Consider the following 21,691-nt stretch of genomic DNA (forward strand, 5'->3'; position numbering starts at 1 on the left):
TGTGTGTGTTGGCATCTGTTTTGCTTAATATCTCAGGATGGGGTAAAGGTTAAGTAATGAAATTTGGCATGGTGGTTTGTATGTGAGGGGCATTGATGCTATTAAATTTTGGTGGTTAAAGATTGAGGAGGAGATAAAGGGGGTTATGTGTATACCAATAGGATCAACCTTAATGATGATTTTACTTGTTATTAAATTAACATTTATATATTTTTATAAAACTCATCTCTACTTTCAAAATTAAGCTTTTTGCCATTTTATAGTAATTAAAAATATAAAAAGTTTTTTATAACAATCTTGTAACAGATGGTACCACACAATTTTATTAGGTTATACAGTAGAGAGTCGTTAATCGGAACCCCGGTAATCGAAACGATTTTCAGTCAGACTGTGTCATGCTGAATCGAACGTTTTTGATACTAGATTTACTTCTAAAGTATAATTTTCATGTTTTTATATTCTTCAATATATTTATTTTGTTTGTACAAAATGCAGAAATAATTTTTAACGATACGATAGCCTCGATTATTATTATAAAAATTTTCGTTAGGCTTAAAATAGACGAAAATTCAACACGAAGTGACACACAACGGCGAAAAATTTGAACATCAGACAGGTTAATATATTTTTCGTACATAATCGGTTATCGGAACAAATCACTAATCTGAACAACCCCAGTCCCCAATTGATTCCGATTAACGACTCTCTACTGTATTGTAATTAAAATTATAAAAGTTATTTTCTAAATAAGATCTCATAATAGCTGGGAAAGTTAGGCAACTCATTGCTGGATATTTTATTGTTCACATCAAAAAGTGTAAAAAGCAACCATTATTGGAAGAAGGGTTGTTTCTTGGGGATTGTGAAGGTAATTTACAGTTTGATTTCACAAATATGGGTAAAATTTTTATTTGTTTTATTGCATGAAAAATAACATTGTAACAATGGCATTTTTCATCACTACAGCAAAATTTACTTTAACATAAGAATATGCTTTATCGATGTTCATTTTAAGGTGAGTTGACTGTAATTAACTTAATAGTTTAGTAATTATAATAACTACTTAAGTAGTTCATCATTGCTGGCTATTTCTCTGGCAATATTTTATGAATAAAATGTTCATATTCATAATGTTTTCGAAACCCAACACAGATGTGTTCAATTTCAAAAACTGTACTGTATTCCATGACAAAATAATTAACTTACAGAGCTTCTTGCATCTGAGCATTTGTTAGAGGAACAAGACTAGTTTCATGTTGATTTTTTTCAATTTCATCAGATAATTCTCTGGAGCCTTCTTCAATAACAATTTGGCATACTTGGTATTTTTTGTCATTACAGCATATACTAGAATTTCTTTGTCAATTGTCAACAAGTTTTGAAACTTTTCTTTTGATATCTCTTTTGGAATGTTATTCAACAGACACAACTTCATTTTTAGATGTCTCTGTGTATATTTAAAAGTCATCCTTTTTAAAAGTTCTCAATTCAAATTCCTCAAAAACTTGATCCCGTGACATTGCCAAAATATTAATGTGTCATATAAGGAAATTCTTTTAATACTAGAAGTCATATCAGTATGTCTTTGACTAACATTCTAGTTCTCCTAAAATTCTTGCATACATTTCACTTCTGTAATATGCCTTTAAGTTAAATATGATTCCTTTGTCACATGGCTGAATTAATGATGAAATACAACTTTGTCTGGAATTTGGTGCAATTTTTTTTCTTCTACTGTTTTCTAGTGTTAAAAAAGTTCTTTCTCAATTGCAATGTAGCTTCTAGCAATGAAGAGAATATTAAATTTTTCAATAAAATTTATATAATAATAATTTTTGGCAATATTAATTACAATTTCTTATTATTGTAATATTATCCAATTGTTTTATTTTTTACCAATGTATTGAAAAACAAGTTTTTAATTTTAAGAATAAAAACATATAATCTTTAATGCTTTATTTAACATTGTTTTTATATAGTGTACAGTCTACTGAAGATGTGAAAGATGTCAAGGCAGATAGTCCTCCACAAGCTCTTAAAAAGTATGTACAAAATTATACTGAAAATTTCAGATTGTATACAAATAAATATCAATATAAATTTACAAATTGATTATTCATAAATTTACCTTCTTTGTCTCCTGTTGTTCTATTAATTTATTATTTGATACATATAATTTTATGCAAGGGCTGATCAAAAGTATTTGAGACAGAATTTACTGTAGGAAAACAAAAGCAATTGTCACTTACTGGGACTTATCTCCTTCAAAGTACAACTTTCTAGATTCTTTGCAGTGATTCTTCTACTTTTTCAGGCATGTCTGATAGGTCTGTTTAAGCATGATCCATAACTGTCATGTTGCTTTTAGTTGTATCGGAAACATTTTTTGACATTTCTCTTTCAGGATGGTTTGAACCTGGGAAAAAGGGAGATGTAGGATGCCAAATCTGGTGAGTATGGTAAGGAATCTATGGGAATGATATTCTTGGCCAAAAATTTTGTGACACTCAGGGTTGCATGGCATAGTATGTTGTTATGGTGCAGAAACTAGTTATCAGAAGACCATTTGCGAGAGTATTTCCAGCACTGCAGAATGGTTCTGTAAACATTTGATGATCAACAGTCTCATTGATTTTATGCCATTGACCAGACTGTGTGTGGATCATCATCAATTAAAGTGTGGCAATTTTTGAAATATGAATACCACTCAAATGTTTTGGACTGACTGAGCACTGTTTTTCCAAATACTTGATGAAGCATTTCATATGCTTTGGTGACCACCTTACTAAGTTTCCAGCAAAACTTGATGCAAACACATACCTGCACTGTAGCTCATATCACTGACAATTGACACATGCTGTCACCCATTGCTTTGATTTATGGCATCAGGAGATATAGTGAAATATTCTCTACAGTTGCCAAGCTGCTACTATATTACTAGTTTTTCTATAAAATATTCTGTCTGAGATATTTTTGATCAGCTTTTGTAAAGCTCATAGTGAAAAACATTTTATTTTTGCATTAGGTGTATGTAAGTTATAGATTTGAAGATAGCTATATTTTAATTTCTATTTGCATAAACAATAATGTAATTTTAAAGATAGTATTTATCTAGAGGCTTTGTCTCTGCTTACTTTCAGTAACCAGATTCTGATGTTTTGTGCAAATTCATGTTGCTTTATGAAGTTTTTTGTGATTTATAATAATTTTTTGTAAACAGTACTAGTATTACAGTAAAACCTCATTATTTCAAAACTCAAGGGATAGAAACATGACTTTGAATTATCTGGGTTCAAATTATCCAAACTTTTTTCAAATCAAATTTTTTGTAATTCTCAAATGAAATTATGACATTCTCTTATATAATTTCACCCATTTTGTTACAAATGCATTAATATTACAAGTTATTACTTATTAATTTAAGCTGTTACAAAAAACTGTCAGTTGGTGTGTACCTAATGAAAACAATGAAAATGTAACCAAACTACATTCAAAACAAGACCTGAAAATAACATATGAAAGAAGTCATCTACACACTAATGTTTGAAATTGAAAGAAACTTCATGTTACATAAGGGGTTGCTCTGGAAAATTTAAAAATATTGACAATCATTTGCCAGTTTTAAATTTTTTCTGTCACTTCAAATTATTTACTGCCACCAGTTTTACTTACTAATTAATACAGGTGCCAGTAGCCTTATCAGTTTGGTGTCTGGAAAGCAAAAATAATATGTTAAGCTGTCACTTAGAAGGAGAGGATCAGATTTTCAGGTCTGCAATTTGAATGAAACTGCTGAGCACATAGTCTTAATCTCAAACAACTCCTTGTCCAAATAATAGGACCCACTTCTCAAGTGTTTCCCAAAAACAAGCCTCTGAAAATTTAGTAAGCTAATGTTGTTGAAAGTTTTGTATCTCTGAGTAGCAATAGCCAAGTGGATAAGACACTAGGCACTGGAGCTGGATAATATAGGTTCAAAACTTTGGAATATTAGTAGTTTTGTTTTTTTTACTGTATAACTATATTATTTTACCACATCATAGCATTATTATTGCTATTATTATTCCTCACATTTGAAGCTTATGAAACAAGAGATTAAAAATTGTGACATCATTTTCCATTTAGCAAAAACAAATTTCTGTGGTTTTTATCCTTATAGCTTCTAGTCCTTTTTTCTTTTTAGGATTTTATTATTTTATAGCTATGTATTTTTCAGCTATTAATTTGGACTTATCATACTATGATTTCTTAACATGGGTTTTTTCCTTTTACTTTCCTGGCTGTTATATATAACAGAGGGAAATGAGATATGGTGGTTGATCAAAACATGACTCCTCCCCAGATTTTTAGTTTTGGACTTAGGGGACCTTGAAATGTCCAGAAATGCAAAATAAAGTTTGAGGGTTTTTCTGTATGTATTGGATGTTTGTGTGTGGGTGGCATGATTTTGTTCACCCTGTTTGAAGCTTAATAACTTGTATGTTTTTTGTTGAAAATTTCTGAAATTTTTCAGGGATGTTTGTCTATTGGGAGATTGATGATATTAAATTCTGGTGGTTAAAGGTAGATGGGGTGGGGAGATAAAGAGGGGTCGCATGTATCTCTAGTAGAGTTAGACATAATGACGATTTTATTTGTTACTAGCATTTACAATTTTTATAAAACCCATCCCTAACCTCAAAATTAAGTTTTTTGCCATTTTATAATAGTTAAAAATATAAAAAGATTTTAAAATAAAATATGATAACAGCACCACTAAATGTTGTCAGGAAAGTTAAGCAACTTGTTACTGGATTTTTATTTTTTAGTAACTTTAAACTTCAATATGTACATTTTGGGTTTTTTTACCCTTTAGTTGTATAATTCAAATGTAATGCTCCAACTGAAGTACGGTAAAAAACCCAAAATGTACATATTGAAGTTTAAAGTTACTAAAAAATAAAAGAAAAAAAACTAAGTTAAGGAATTGTGGTATGATAATTCCAGATTAATAGCTGAAAAATACATAGCTTTAAAAGAATTAAAAAAAGTCTCTGTAGATAAACTCTTTTATGTTGTTAAATAAAATTTTTATTTCTTCATATCTATTTTAAGACATGGTGGTATTGTGATGTTTGAATTGTAACAACTATAGCATGTGAAGAAATTGTCCATAATACTAACAATTGTAAAAATAAAACTCTTCAACTATGCTGCTTTATTTTCATATCACTTGTCTTTTTCATCCATGTGCAGTAATGTCTGAAGCTTCTTCGCTTGTGAGGACATTGTATGTAAAATATGTGAAAATAAATGTGAAGAAATAAAAGTCTTATTTAACAATGTAAAAAAGTTAAATCTACAGAGAAATGACATCACAATTTTCAATTTCTTGTTTTCTAAGCTTTAAACATGAGGAATAATAATAGTAGTAGTAATGCTAATGATGTGGTAAAATAATAAAATTACTCCTTTAAAAAACACTAAACTAAAACTCTGAAGGTTTGAACCTATACGGGTGGCCCTCGACTTTTGCACATAATTGGTTCCTGAAAGTGTGTGTGAATGTTGAATGTTCGAAAGTAGAGAGATGTAAAAAAATATGCACCAAAAATTATGTTTTAAAGTATTTATTTATCAATATGTATATATGAAGTTAACAAAGCATGTTTAAGTGCTTTCGGTTGTTTTCTTTATAAAGTTGTCAAGAGTTAGTTGAATACCATATCTCATTTTAAATTTGTCGAACCAGCCATTACTTGCTTGAAACATTGTGTTAGAATCTTCATTTAATCTAGTCTTACAATCTTTGTGCAAAGTAAGAGCCTTAGCTTGAATAATTGAAAAACTCAGGGACATTATTTTGATGTTGATTGTCAATCCACGATGACAAAAATCTTTTCATTTCATCCATTACCATGCCGTGTCTTTTGGAAACAATCTTTGAAGATATATTTCCACAATTTTGAACGTGTTCCTTAATTTTACTCTTACTTTTCAAAATTGAACATATCGTAGATCTGTTTACATCGTACAAACATCTGATTGAAGCAAAAGATTCACTGTTTTCAGAACATTTAATTATTTCCATCTTTGTCTCGATTGTATGAAGTTTATGAGCCCTTAATTTCTTTTTGTTCGTATCAACACTGCAGTTTCTCCGTTTCTCACTCATGTTTATCAATTTATAAGGATGAAATATTTAAACATAAACAATAAATTGGCAAAACACACAACACGTTGACATACGTCCTAATGCAAAGAAACTGTTTTGACCTCTTGCTCAGAACAACACAGTAATGATTAGAATTCCGAGAAGTCCACTATTGTAGGAAGTAATGTGTGTCTGAGAATGTAGAGCAAGCTACCGCACTTTGTAGTGTATGAGCATTCTGCGTGGAAGCAAATTTTTTCATTATTGACAAAAATATTTAAAAAGTTGAATTTTTTAAAAATGTGTGAAATAGCAAATTGTGTGAATGTAGAATGTGCAAAAGTTGAGGGTTGCCTGTATTGTTGTCTAGCTCCAGTACTTAGCCTCTTATTCACTCTGCTATCACCACTCTGTGGCTTGAAGCTTCCAAAGACTTATAAGCTAAACATTAAATTTTCAGAGGCCCCATTTTTGGAAATGCTTAAGAAGTGGGTTTTATTATTTGGGCAAGGAGCTGCTTGTTTTAAGGCTATGTTCTCACTAAGTTTTGTTTTGAATTGGAGATCCAAATGTCTGACCCTCTCCTTGTTAGCACTAGGAATCACTTTTGAATAATTTTCTAATGAATAATTCTGAATAACACATTCGATCACAATGTTTAAATAGTATTTCACAGGTTCTATCATGTCAAAATTTTGTTTTAGTCTACTAAAAAGAGATCAAAGTGAAAGAAAGTCATCCCAGAAAAGTCTCCAAATTTTCTGTCAGTTGATAAAAAGTCTCCAATCTGGAAACGCTAGGCAGCATTGCAAAAAACTGCCTTTGGTTCTCAATGTCACTTTCTACTTTTCTGCCCGAACTTGCCATGTGATATCATGAAATCACTAGGTGTGTGATGCACGGGACTCCCATTGTATCAAAGCTTGACATTTTGCTGTTTTTCCTGAAGTGTAATTTGTGATAAAATTTTACGCTGAATGTTGAAATGAGTGGACAGTTTTTATCACCACTTTAATAAAAATATTGCCAAGTGGCAATTTTGGCACTGTGCAGTCTGACCCCTGCATAATGAGTACTAGTTCCCTTGGCACTGATGGAAGGATGCCTGAAATAAAAAGTGAAAACATCAAACATGCCATTTTCTGTGATTTCATAATACTTCGGCATCATTTTGGCAAAAAAGTTAGAAAATTGTGGTTTTTTTATTGATAAATACTAAAATAAACTCTATGAAAAGTTAACAGTGACCTTTATTACAGAAAAGAGCTAACGATTGAAATGAATTTAAACAGATTTATTTTTTAGTAACAAAGTAATCCAATGTAGTTTGTTTCATTTTTTTCATGTATTTCGTATACTTTTTTGATATTTTGTCCATTGCAAATGCTAGTGATTCCCAAACTTTTTTGAGCCACCAACCTGTTGGTTCCATAAACTTATATCCAGTGCCTCCAACCGTATATCCAGTGCACTCCAACCATTGTTCCAACCTGTTTTCCCTTGTGCAAGAAAGGCTTGGAAATATTTTTATTTTTAGAAAAACCTTTTCATGAACTTTAAACTTTGTGACTTTGCCATACATTGTTCTCCTTATCTGGAAACCATTAAAATGTTTCTTCTTATCTGTTTTAATGAGGAAGGGGAAAGGTTGCCAGTAATTCGAACCCTCACCTATGGTCACCATTCAGTCAGGACCCTGCTTCCAGCACCCCCTGCTGCCCCCTTGCTTCTTTTTGCCCCCTAGATTTATTCACTCCCCAGGGGGAGTAGCACTCACTTTGGAAATCACTGTGCTAAATTATCATTCTCATGTAAATGCTTATGTAATACCTTTTCCACAGTGGAAATTGAAGAAAATGCATCTTTATGTGTAACATGCATATTTTCAATGGTTTTCGTGTTATCTGATGAAAACAAGCTCTATTAATGGCTAAACCTATAAGTACATATTCTATTATGAATTTGCATGTGTATTTAATTTACTTTGGAATTATTGAAACAATGGATTTTTGTGAAAAATATCCAAAATAATTAAACGCCAAACAGATTTCTTCCACAAAAATAAAAAAAATTCTCTCTTCATTGGCAATACTGTATGATGTCTGAATGACCTTGAACATAAGTTCAGTAAATCATTGTATAATTGGTAAAACCAAAACTGAAAATAGCACTTGGGCCTGGAAACTTTCCTTATAAACATGTAATATGGTGAGAGATTTTGAATTAAATGATATTTTTGTGGGTCACCAGACTAAAAATGACTGAATTTCATTGTATGCATATTTTGAAGTATCCAAACTAAAATGTATGCAAAATCCTATTCTCTTGGCTTCAATTTTGACTTGACTGAATTATGCACTACTTGGAATTATCCAATATTGAAATAATGAGGTTTTACTGTATATGCTATTTAGTTATTCCACTTATTCTGTAAAAGATGAAATTTTTTCCAGTAATTTTGTCAAATTGTATTTCTTTACTGTGAGCAAGTTTTACACAAATGAATAATAATGAATTTTTTGTTAGAATTTTGTTCTTATATAAAATAGAATTTGCTTATTGTAATTGCTTTGGAATTTTCCTATACTGATGATGATAACCAAATTGATAACATTAAGCAGAGTTAGTATGTAAGACTACATTTAGTGGAATTGATTCTGTGGACTCTGACATTAAAAGAACATGTTAAACAATTAAAAAATGTATAACTTAAAATATTTATTAATTGTAATTATTATTAATTAATAATAATTTCTCTAGTTTGCTTGCTGTTTTTTGCAGTATCACCATTATTAATAATAGCTAGCATATAATTGAAATAAGACATTTAAACTGTTGTACTGCAAGTAAATAATCATTAGAACAATTAAAAATTTAAAGTATGGATAAAACTGTGAATGATAACTGATAATGATTGTGTTATTAGTCTTGTATTGAAGCTAATAACATGAAAAAACAGTTTAAAGTGCCATTTACCTGAATATAACAATAAGTATATCAAACTCTGCTTATAATCAGAGTTTTACAAACAGTGTATTTTAATTTGCATGTTTTGAGACAAGCTAATTCTGATAAGATTAGATAACTGATAACAATATCCATGGTTACAACAAGCAGAGTCTATTGTATTTTCAAACTTATAGTATCACTGTTAACAATATTGAAAATTTATTTTATTTATTTGTTCTGTTGCATAGAAATTTTAATTGAAATATTTTTATATAAAATCTTTCTTTCAAAACATCATAGGAGAATGGAATCTTTACATAATAAATCATCCAAGTCTGGAAACATGAATGAAAAAGATAAAATAATTTCAGAAAAACTTAAAAAGTTAAAGCCACAAAGAAGTTTAGGTAATAAACTTTTTATATTATTCTTTTTATTATGTAATAAAGTAAATAATAAACAAGTGTCAGTTTTCATTGAACAATATTTAGGCAAAATAAAAAATTAATGATTTAAATTAGTTTACCATTAAACTAGACAGGTTTAATGGCTATTTAAACTATATAAGGCTATTTAAGCTATATTAAACTAGGCTATTTCCAGTATTAGTAATTTTAGGCATAAGTTCTTGTTACATGACTCCATATATCAGATCAATAGTAACATTACTCATTTGCAACACAAATAAAATAGTCTAGGAAAGATTTTTAACTCTGAAAATATTTTTCAGAACCATTGTTTCATCTTCAGCCACTTGAATGTTGTAGAAAGAACAGCATTCTAGGGCATTACAAAATTTAAATAATTTTTCAAATGTGACAAATAAATTCAACAATAAAAATATATGAATCACGTGCTAATTCTTTCTTTGGTAAAACTGATCCAACAAACAACACTTCACAAATATCAAATGAAAAAAATAAAAAATCAGTGTCAGAACTTTACCCAATAAACATTAATAATCAAATTAAAAATCAAACATAAGTTAATCAGAATTTTTTTTCTCATAGTCTGTTCTATTCTTCCTTTACTGGGATAAATTAATTAGCCACATAGTTAGTTAGCCCATGGTTCCATATCATTAGCCACTTCTTTTTATTTTTATTAAATAAACAATAAAAAGACTCATCTGTTGTGGCTATAATTAATTTCTCTTTAGTCCTAACAGGGAGTTGTCTGGGGTCCTGAAAAATAATTCTGGCACCTGTCCAGTTTGGAACTGCCAACTTGTTGGTGAGGAACTCCTTGGCCAGTGCCATGGTAATTCTGCCCTTCATCAGATCCTCCCAATGCTCTATCATTCTAGCCTGTAATATATGGATTGTGTTCCCTCTATACAAAGTTCTACCTTCCTCATTGTTTATAGCCACCAGAATTTTGGACACCCCTCTTATAATAAGTCGTGTTATTTTATCCGGATGTTGTATAGATTACTCCCAGTGGAATTTCGGGACTTTGAGTATATATCTGAACTGAGGGGACCGAGACGAGTTCAACAGTACCCTACTTTTGGACCGGAGATGAAAAATAACAAAGTTATCATATTTACTATTTCTTGCCTTTCACAATGCATTCTGCACCATTTTAGAGTTTTTTGCTAGGTGGCACTTTCTGATTCTTTATACATATTGTCCCTATTAAAAAGGTATTTCATTATCTCATCATGTTTATTGATAATCAAACTTTAACAACTTACATCACAATCGGGAGTTGCGTCGCTCTCTCCACTAAGCCTATCACATGTTTAACAGGCAGTCCAGCAAGCCGGTCATATATTCTAAAGACACATTGGCAAAGACTAAAGAAAACTGCCCATGTAAAAGGCCAAGAAAACAGATTGTACACTCACCTTCAACAGAGGCAGATGTTGATCCATGGGCATACTGATCGTCTGCATTTGGAGTAAGTTCTTTTCGCACACCTCGCGCTCCTCAACCTCGGGGCCTAAGGCCCCTCAGCCGCCAACATGCTTGCTATCGCTCGCGGTCGGCTAGTACTATGCGGCGCTTTTGCAGCTTGTCCAAAAACCCTAACCTACCTCCTCTGGGAGGTGACCATCCCTAGTTAGGCTAATAGAAAACCTTTTATTTCAGCTCAATCGATATTCAAGGTTGCAAGTCCATGCGCGGTTGGATTAAATGCGTTACTACGGAAAACTCTAAAATGGCGTAGAATGCATTGTGAAAGGCAAGAAATCGTAAATAACTTTCTTATTTTTCATCTCTGGTTCAAAAGTAGGGTACCGTTTAACTCGTCTTGGTCCCCTCAGTTCAGATATATACTCAAAGTCCCAAAATTCCACCGGGAGTAATCTATACAACAACCGTTTATCCTCATTCCCTATCTGGTTGAAAACTGTAGGCATTTGAGTGGTATTTAGTTTTCTGTTCTGGCTTATTATATGCTTTTTTTTCTTAAGAATTTAATTGAATATAGACCATTTATAAAAGCTGTTTGGATGAATGGCACAATTTCTTCACTCATTTGTGATAAATTGAGAAGATGTCAAATGTAAACAGAAGACAAGGAAACACACTAGAAACTAAAATTTGACTGAATATTTCAGATTAAGAACATAATTTGAAAGAAAATGTTTAAAACCTGTGTCAAATGTAGTGTTTAAGCTATCAAAAATAGTGACCAATAAATTTGCATACTGACAGACAGTTCTGTTTAGTTTAACCTATTTGATGGTGTGTTTTTGGACATAATTTCTAAATTAAAGATATGTACTTTATGTAAAAAAAAAATACAAAGTATGAAAACATAGTTTACCAATACTGCATTTCCTAAAATAAGCATAAGTATTATTTTAAAATGCTTGAACATTGAAAAAAACAGAACTCTTTTTCAGAAAAAATAATAAATCTGAAAATTTGGATAAGATTGGAAAATTCTACTAATTTTAAATCTGAATTTACATTCAATTTATCCTAAATCAAAAGAATTTTATATACTGTAAAATTTTTGTCATCTAGTGTAATAACTATAAATATATATCTAATATAATATAAAAGTAAAAATTTAATTTTTTTAATAATAACTATGTGTGTATAATTTATTATAAATTAGTGTGTAGTGTTTTCGTTACTTTCAAGATAATTCTGAAATAACACAAAACTAATAATTTCAGATCCTGTTATTTCACAGACAGAATTAGAAGAAAGACTTGCCAAACTGAAAGGAATTAATCCCAAAGTTTATACAGCACCACCAATATTGGTAAAATTTTTTGTTCAAAATATTTAAGTAATGAATGAATGTTCAATTAAATATCAGTTTTGTATAAAATGTAATTGTATGACTATACTTTAAAACTAGTAAAAAAATAATAATAATATAATTTTACAAAGTAATAGCATGATATACAGTGAATACTTAATGCACTTTCTGCTATATATGATGTATTTTTTTTCCTTCCAAAAATTTGTTTCAGAAAATCATTTATTTAATATCTAATGCATTGCATCTAATGTAACAAGATATTAGTCAGATTGAGATAGATGCAGTAACTGCCATTAGACAAAAATCCAAACATACTAATTTTAATGATAGTTCTTAGACCAATTAGAACGAAATAATGCACATGATTATAAATTACTATATACTGTCTACCATGTATGTATGTAGGAATAGTGATAGAAATAGAAATGACAATAATATTCCAGCATTCGTAACTGTCTTCAAATTATGGATATTATCGATAATGTTCTAGCGTCCATAACTGTTAACCGTCTTTAGTTCTCTTCATGCCTTCTCCAACTGTCATCTCCCTCTCCTGTTTTCCCTCATCTCCTCCGCAACCCCTTGTTTATTTTCTTAACAGTTTAGGAATTTTACTCATTAACCCTCACATATAAATGCTGAATGCATTGTTAACACTTTGTATAAAAAAGCAAATGAAAGTAATTTTTTATGTATCAATGCCCAATGGTCATCAACTTGTGGTAAATCACTTGTATATTTATCTTCTTTGTTTTTGAGTACTAAATGATCAGTTTAACTTTAGTTTGCTCTGTGGTAGATTGGGTGGTGGTATATGGTTTGTTAATATAGAAGTTGTTTTAGTTTCTTTCTAATGTATAACTTCAAATGATTATGTAAGAATTGGGATGATATTCTTACTTTAACTGTGTGTTTTGCATTCAGATATTTTGTTAATGCTGGATGTTTCAATGTTCTTTTTCTAGTCTTTTTTTTTCCTATTGAAGAGTTTTGCCTTTGTCTAGTACAAATTGTGTGTGCGTGTGCATGCGTGCACATGCTTATGTGCAGTTTTTAGATGATGATTTAGTTATTGTTGCATGTATGAGAACATTTTTATATTGTTTGTGTACAAGTACATGATGTGATAATGTATATTGTGTTGTTATATCTGAAGGCAAGGAATGAAATGTCAATATACATTAGACTTCATTAGTGAAATCTAAGCTGAAATGTAGAGAAGATAGGGGAATCTGATTCCCCTCATAAAAATGTTGAAACTCGTGAACTTGTGCATTATTTGTTTTCTTTGCTTTCACTGTTTGCAACATCTTTCTGATTTTCCTTAGTTAAATAGCAATATTCCAAATGGTGTTTTTGTGAGAGATCAATTTAAGTGCATGCTCAAACATAAAGTTGACATAGCTGAATCTGAGACATGTTATGCATTTTGTTCACTGTCTTAGTAGAGTATATGAACCAATTAGGATAGAATTTTCATGGGCAATTGAAAAAGGCTTTGATTAAATATCCTGAAAATGCACATGTATTATACATCTATATAAAGAAATGACTGTCTTACCATTCCCAAAACATTAAATTCTTGCTACTGAGTAGAACTTTGATGTTTTATTTAGTCTATTTGTAAAAAACTTAGAGCATTAAAATTGTAACGCACCGCATAACAAAAAAAAGGGGGTTACACAATGTTAGGGTTCAAGTGCCAGGCCTGGACTTTTATGAGAACTAAAAACAATAATAATAATTCAACGAAAACATGTATAAATAACAAATCACAATGAAATATTTATTAAATTGAATAATACAAAAAAACAATAATTGATTAAATGTACCAACAGTTAGTATATTTGTCAAATAGGCAAGTAACAAAAAAATAAACAATCAAAGAAAGTCTTATTTCATATAATAACAAATACAAAATCCAATCCCCACCTCAAAACAAATACTCAACCAAAGTGTACATTTCTTACGCTAATCACTTCTCAGAGACGTGTCTACAACAGTCGTCGCCAGGAGCTACACCACACAGCTGTATTGGATGTGTGGTCTTTTATCAAGCTGCACTGACCTAATTTACATTATTTTGCTTCATGGGATCAGTCACTGGTGCAAAAGTAGTATCTCTGCCTTTTTGACTTTGTTTGCAAAAGAGGGTTTAGGAGTTTGTCCTTAAAAAAAGAAAATCCCTGAAAAGAAAATAATTAACTAAAAAATTAAAAGTAATGCCCAAAACATAAAATAACAATCAGACATTGACTCCTTACAAAATTTGTTAAAAATTTATAAAATAAAATTTAAATATTTTATTTAATAGGTTTATAGAGAACAAGATAATCGTTCAGTAGTAGATAAAACAGAACATTTAATTGAGCAGTGTCAACATGAAGTAGAGCTTGAATCCAAAGAAAAGTCAACTGATAAAGAAATAGAGGAACGTCTTGCTAAGCTTAGAGGTGAAACAATAGAAAAGGTAAAAATTTTTTAATTTTAATTTTAATTTTGGATGCACATCATTATTCATCATCACTGTTAATGTGATTCTGAATAACTGCATTGAGTTTGTTTGCTTAGATGATTTATTTCATCTCTTGAAAATTTGTTAAAATTATAAAAATTTTATAAGTATAATGTTTTTTATTTCTTTCTTTAATTTTCTCACTTACTGAAAATAAAACAAGCAATCAGAATCTGTCATTTCATTTAAATTCATTCTTACTTTTTGTCACGGGTATATCTTTAGTGATAAGATATGATAAAATGGCTTCTTCTTCACTTTCACACTCATCCAACAAGACTAACAGCTCATCATTAGTCTACAAATAAAATTTAAAATTAAAATTATTTATTGTGACATCATCACAATGCTGGGCTGTAATTTTTAATTTATTTAATTTAAAATATATGCTCTCCATCTGAAATTAGTACTGTTGTGTCTTCCCCTGTACATCATACATTTCTGTTAGCAATAGAGTCGTGCCAGTCATCTATGTAACTCCTTTCAAAGGAAAATTTTTGAATTGAAATAACGTGACTTCCAGTTTGCATCAGAAATTCATATATAGTTAGTTGGGGCCATCTGCCCCTAAGCTTTCCATATTTGGTCTTGAATTTCATTTATCTAACACCGTTCTTGAGATTAAGGAAAGACAGATAGAGGAACAACAGTGGGAATTTATAGGTCTACAATTTTTTCAATTTTTTGCAACCCAATTAGATGTGACTGCAGGGTCGGCACTGCTTCAATGCCTTATCAGGACTGACACCACCATGTCTTCGGACATGGAAATTTTGATGGCTGTTATGTTAGTTTTCGCACGAGCGGTCGCATCATAGGCTTTCAGACTCGGAATGGAGGCGGATGAAGACCCAGAAGAAGTACACTTCACAAGATAGCATTTAACAAAAATACCTGTATATTAATTGATATTATTTACACAGTTTGTATTGTCATTACAGACCAAAAAAGGGTGCTTAGCACAACTGCTAAAGATGGATATATCTTATAAAGGGAAGGGGAAGCTTATCACAACACTGACCGAGAGAGAGAGCTCACATTCACTCATGAGACGATAAATACCTTAAACACTTCTTGGTCCTATGACGTACCAATGTCCATCAGTGGGAATCTCGGCAATTCGGTCTAGAGGGAGATATCCTTTCGGCTTCTCCTTCTTCTGTTAGTTTGAGGAGGTGGCAATTGGCGATGGCTGGAATTGGCAGTTCGGATCACACACATACAGGGTAAGGTTGCTGACTACTCATGATTGTCATCACCCCCTCCTTTTTATTAGGGGATCTCCTCCTGGATTTTTCCCATGACTTGGTTAAGATTTTTAGTATTTTGGGACCAATAGTCAAATATTTGCTCGTTGGTTCCAGGTGACACATTCAATGTGTCACCTTCAATAAGGAAGTACGCCTGTGGGAAACAGTTTTACTTGTTTTTAACACTTTTTTCCCCCTCTTGTCTTCTCACAATGTTTTTTCTTAACTTTTGTTTTCCAAAAAAAAAAAAAAAAATATTTTCACTGTTTTGGCTCTCACATAGATGTATATGAAAAGAAAGGTAAGACAACCATAGAAATCTCATGGACCCTTTACATCATGTACAAAAAAATTGAATAGTTAAATAAATTCTTGATTAAAATTGTTTTTTAGAAAGTTATTCATAAAATAATGATTATTTAAGCATTTAATAAAATATGTTATAATTTCAAACCAAAACACAGAAAAGGACAGAAGTTTAAACTGAACTTTCACTCATCATGCTCGATGTTCTAAATGCTATTGTCAAACTTCTAGGCTTCCAGAATGGTGGTGCTAGACTTTTGAAGTTCATGTTTTAGAGGTAAAAACTTGAGCCACAACCTCTCTATTGACATGTTCAAATATAAAGTTTGCTGGAATATCAGTTAATAATCAAATATTTTAATGCAAATTGAATTTTATTTGAACTAAATATTAAAACAACAAAAAAGAATAAATTTATTTAAATACTCAATTTTCATTAATTAAATAGAGATTTTTCGTATAAATGTTAATTTCAATAAATAGTGAAAAAATGCAACAATAATTCTCTCAAACCATTCAGAAGTCTACAAAAAATTATTTTAAATTATGATAAGTGTATACTGACTTGTAATCAGCAAATTCATATTGTAACAATAATTTTTTATAGTTTCTATTAAAGAATCGAGATTGAAATAATAATCTACTTTTACAAATGTTGTTTGCTACGGGAAGATTTAACACATTAAAGTGACACTTGACATCAATAAAACTGGTAAAAATTATTCTAAACACCGTCTTTCAGTATTGTTGAAGGAAAAGTTATTAATTGAAAGAACTTTTCAACAAAACTATTTTGTAGTTTTGTGTATATTTTTACTTTAACATTAAAAGATGTTCTTGCAACAATTTTTATGAAAAGACTTACCATAACTTATTTTTACATGTTCTTTAACAGTCTATTTTAAGGTTGACAGTCAGCTGGCTGAGTGGTCAAGATGGCAGCCTACCACTCGGTTTGAATCCGGACAGGTTAAAAAAGCCCCAGGAATTTTTCAGGTGATGGCTCATCTGGATATGTTGGCCCTGTTGTGGGCTTGGCCAAACCAATAATGGGCTTGCTAAAAGAGGTCCTCTTAGTGTCCACAGGGCAGAAAGTCTTTTTTTAAATTTTATTTTATTAACTCTGTTTCAAGGGGTAACGACCCTTCAACCCTTTAAATGAATTGTTTTGAGATATACATATTGAAATTTCTGTACTTTGTAAGAATGGGAACAATGAAGAATGGGCTACTACACATCTTCAAATGTGTAGTAGCTTATTATTTGAAATGTTCTTAAGAATTGCTTTTTGATGCTGATCAGTGCTGTTGTGGATAGGAAAAGGATTTTCTGTAGCTTCAACTTTGGTGCTGGAAATAGAAAAAGCTGCAGAATGCCAAATCAAGGCTTTATGATGGATTTGGGATGTGCAAAATACTTTTCTTGGCAAAAAATTCATTCGCCATGTTGGTGATTTGTAGGATCAATGCATACTTACTACTCATCATGATCATTTCCACTTTATCATAGAGGGCATAGAGTAAATGTCATCTGTTGCCTAACAGCCATATGAAATTGTTTCTGTGCAATTTTTTCTACAGATTTACCAATAATAGTGATATAAATTCAAAATTTGCTAATGTGACAGGAAAAAATCAGTCACAATTTGTTTTGATTCACTCTCATATATAAGCATTATCAAAATTCAAGGAGGGATGTTTAGTATGGCATTCACATTTGGCCAAAAATGTCTGTTTCTTTTTTCTTAGTTTAATTGTAGTAAATACATTTGGTTTATCTTTATTTTCTGTATAGTTACCTTAATGTTAGAGAAGTGATTCCCAAACTTTTTTGAGTCACTGTTCCCTTGCTTTTATAAACTTATAACCAATGCCCCTAACTCATTTTCCCTTGTGTGAGAAAGGCTTGAAAATTCTTAGAGAAACTGTTTTATGAACTTCATACTTTGTGTCCTTGCTGTACATTGTTGTCAACATCTGGGAAGCATTAAATGTAATGTTTCTTCTTACCCATTTTAGTGGAGGCAAGGTAAAGGTTGTCAGTGACCCCAATTTTTGCCTGTAGTCACCATTCAGTACCTGCCTCCAGCACCACTACCCGTTTATTAGGGTCAGTCAAAACGAGACAGATGGGAAAAAGTAAGTAAACTGTTTATTATTTCAAAAGTAATCACCATAACTGTTAATACATTTATTCCACTGTGAGACAAGATGGTCAATGCCTTCATGGAAAAATGTTTGTGGTTGCCTATGGAACCATGATTGTACCCAGGCATGCATTTCTTCATCTGAAGCAAATCGATGGCCACGAATGTCTTTCTTCAGGGCTCCAAAAATATGGAAATCACAGGGGAGAGATCAGGACTGTATGGAGGATGTGTAAGGGCTTCCCAGCGAAATTTCTGCAGTGTAGTCAAAACAATCTTTGCAACATGTGGGCGAGCATTATCCTGCAACAGAATGATGCCGTCCATCAACATTCCTGGGCACCCGACCTTCTCAAAATTATTTATTCCACTCAAACACATGTGCACGTGACATACTGTGTTCGCCATATACAGCAGACATTTGGACATGAATTTCACTTCCTGACATTCCCCCTGCAGTCAAAAAATGCACTACACCGCACTGTTCCTCTTTCTCAGCTTCCATAGTGATGTCAGATGCACACATGACTTGCTGACCTCACTTCGAACATGTCTAACAGACAAATGGCACAGCGGCAAACATTTGAGCTGTCCTTCCTGATTCCCAATAGATGGCTCTTCTAAACACATGCCTACCTGTGTTACCAACTTCTGTGCCACGTTTGTTATATAGTCTGTCTCATTTTCATTTGACTGCCCCTAATACTTTTTTTTGCTCCCTAGATCTACTTGCTGTCCACAGTAGGCAGTAGCACCCACCTTGGGAACCACCGTTTTAGAAGATATATAATTTTGTTGTTATATACCTGCATAATTTTATTTAGACAAGCTAATCAAAAAACCTTTGTATATATTAATGAATATACAGTATATATATATATACAATTATTCAGTAGATATGTATGTATATGTATTTAAGTTTTTCAAAAAAGAGAGGCTATTGAAATATTTATATTAAAATTTAGTACAAAGGTATCTGAATTTATTAAAATCAATTCTTATAAATTATATATAATGGTTTATATTATTAAGATGATCATTTCCAAAAGCTATCATGTACTACTGAAATAATATTCATTTGCATTTAATTCTAATAACTGTTCTATTTTGTAAATTTTATGCCAACATATTCTTCAGACACATTTTTTTATAAATAACAAGTATGTATGAAACAGCATTTCTGAAACTATGCGTCGCAACCCAATATTGGGTCATGTTAAAATTTTAATGGGTCACAAAATGATACTACCTTCTGCAGAAATATTCGTAATACTTGTATTACTGAAAATATTCTCTAAGAACTAGGAATAATAGATGCATTGGTTAAGTACTGAAAATTTTTTAACAACTTTTTTCCTTAAGTTATTATTGATTAATTCATTATCACTACTGGGTGCATATACAAACACTTGGCAATTTTATCATCAACTTTTATTTGGGAATTTCTTATTTGCCGAGACGCGTTTCGGGCCCCTCTTCGGTCGGCATTATATCCCGAGATGTAATGCCAACCGAAGAGGAGCTAAGGCCCGAAAGTGTCTGTATATGCACCCAGTAGTGATAACAAATTAATCAAAGAAAAGAAGACACGATTTTGAGTTATACAACAATAATTAAATTATTATTGTCATTTAGTAATAAAATTAAGATTACAGAATGTGTGTGTATATGAAATTGATTTCTCTTTTCTATTTTGAATAACATCAAAAGAGATATTTTACATAAGGTCATAATAATAAAGCCATTTGATTTACTGTACAATGATTTTGAAAATATTTCTGTGTGTATTCAAACTTTTAGGTTTATTGACATACATAACAATAAATTATAAAAAATAAATAACGACAAATTTTGGCACAAGTAGATCAATAAACAAATTTTAAAGAATTTTTTTTTTCTTTGTGTATAAAAAAAATGAAATTGACAAAATTTTCTTACCATCTGAAAAGTATATTTTAAAAAAGGGTCCATTATGTTTATAAAAAAGACTTAATATTTTTCAAAGTAAAATAGACTCCTGAATAATTTTGAAACAATCTGTTTTATTTGCAATCATCAGTCTTACATTTTTTAACACTCAAATTTCAATAAACAAAAAGCAAATTGAAGTAAGTTATTTGTTATAAATCGAAATTGACCCAAATCAGCTTGTAATAGAAATGTAATTGATGTTACATTTCACATGTAGAAGTTATTATCAATAATGCATAATTTTATTTTGTTATATAACATACAGTTTACCAGGTTTTTTAAAAATTTTATATTATAAACATTTGGGTCATGGAACTATTACAAACAAGTATATTGGGTTGCAAGTGCAAACAGTTTGAGAAATGCTGGTATGAAATATTTTGATAATGGTAATAGGGAAAGTGTTTTAAATAAAATGTTTTTTTATTGCTGTAAATATATGACCTTTGTTTTTTAATACATTGTTACAATAAATGTTATAATTTATTCCATAGTTCAATAAACTGGCTATGTCTCAACTTTTGTATAGTCAATAAATATTTTTGTTTATATATAAAGTTACTTTTCCTATTATTATTTTATCATAGTGCACTACTTATACTTTTTCCCCACAGAGTGAAAACTCATATATTTCAAATAGACATTTCTATTCTATATATGGATTTATCAGAATACGGTAAAAAGTAAGATGTAAAATATATTTATTTTAAAATATTATTTTCTAGAAAACAGTTTTGCCTGATGAAATTCCAAAAGATTTGCTACCAAAAGAAGAAAATAAAGAAGTTGATGTTGATGAAGTTAACAGATATTTAGCTGAACAAACTTCAAAAGTGGAATTATTAGCAAAAAAAGAAATAAAGGAATTAGAAAGTGATAAAGAATTACAAAATCAATTAAAAAAACTAAAGAAAAAAGGTAATGTTTATTTTGAAAATTTTGTTGTCATATCATCATATGCTAAATCAGGAATCATGATAGTGACTCCCCAAGTAAAAAGTCACTGACTGACTATATTATATATACAGAAATCAGAGTTGCCGATTTTCGGGGCTCAATTTTTTTGCCCTCCTCAAACACCTGAAGTAATTCCAAATATTTCATTTGAAAGAAAATTGGTTTCTTAGATAGTGTGCAAAATGTCAAGATTTTCTATAAGGTGGTTGCCAAAATATAAGTAATTGAAAAGTGCAAAA

The 21,691-nt window shown here is 30.8% G+C and overlaps 1 protein-coding gene across 1 annotated transcript in view; it reads left to right on the forward strand.

Annotated features, from left to right (window-relative positions):
- The window catches only part of LOC136969624 (abscission/NoCut checkpoint regulator), a 45,067-nt gene that overhangs the window by 18,288 nt on the left and 5,088 nt on the right, over positions 1–21,691 (forward strand). The window contains exons 3-7 of the mRNA XM_067263877.1: positions 1,980–2,042; positions 9,383–9,489; positions 12,216–12,304; positions 14,622–14,777; positions 21,221–21,413. Of these exons, the coding sequence (XP_067119978.1) occupies positions 1,980–2,042; positions 9,383–9,489; positions 12,216–12,304; positions 14,622–14,777; positions 21,221–21,413 (608 nt within the window). The remainder of the gene's footprint in view (positions 1–1,979; positions 2,043–9,382; positions 9,490–12,215; positions 12,305–14,621; positions 14,778–21,220; positions 21,414–21,691) is intronic.

The sequence above is a fragment of the Centruroides vittatus genome, unplaced genomic scaffold (assembly GCF_030686945.1).
Source record: "Centruroides vittatus isolate TY-2023 unplaced genomic scaffold, ASM3068694v2 contig_18, whole genome shotgun sequence".
Lineage (NCBI taxonomy): Eukaryota > Metazoa > Arthropoda > Arachnida > Scorpiones > Buthidae > Centruroides > Centruroides vittatus.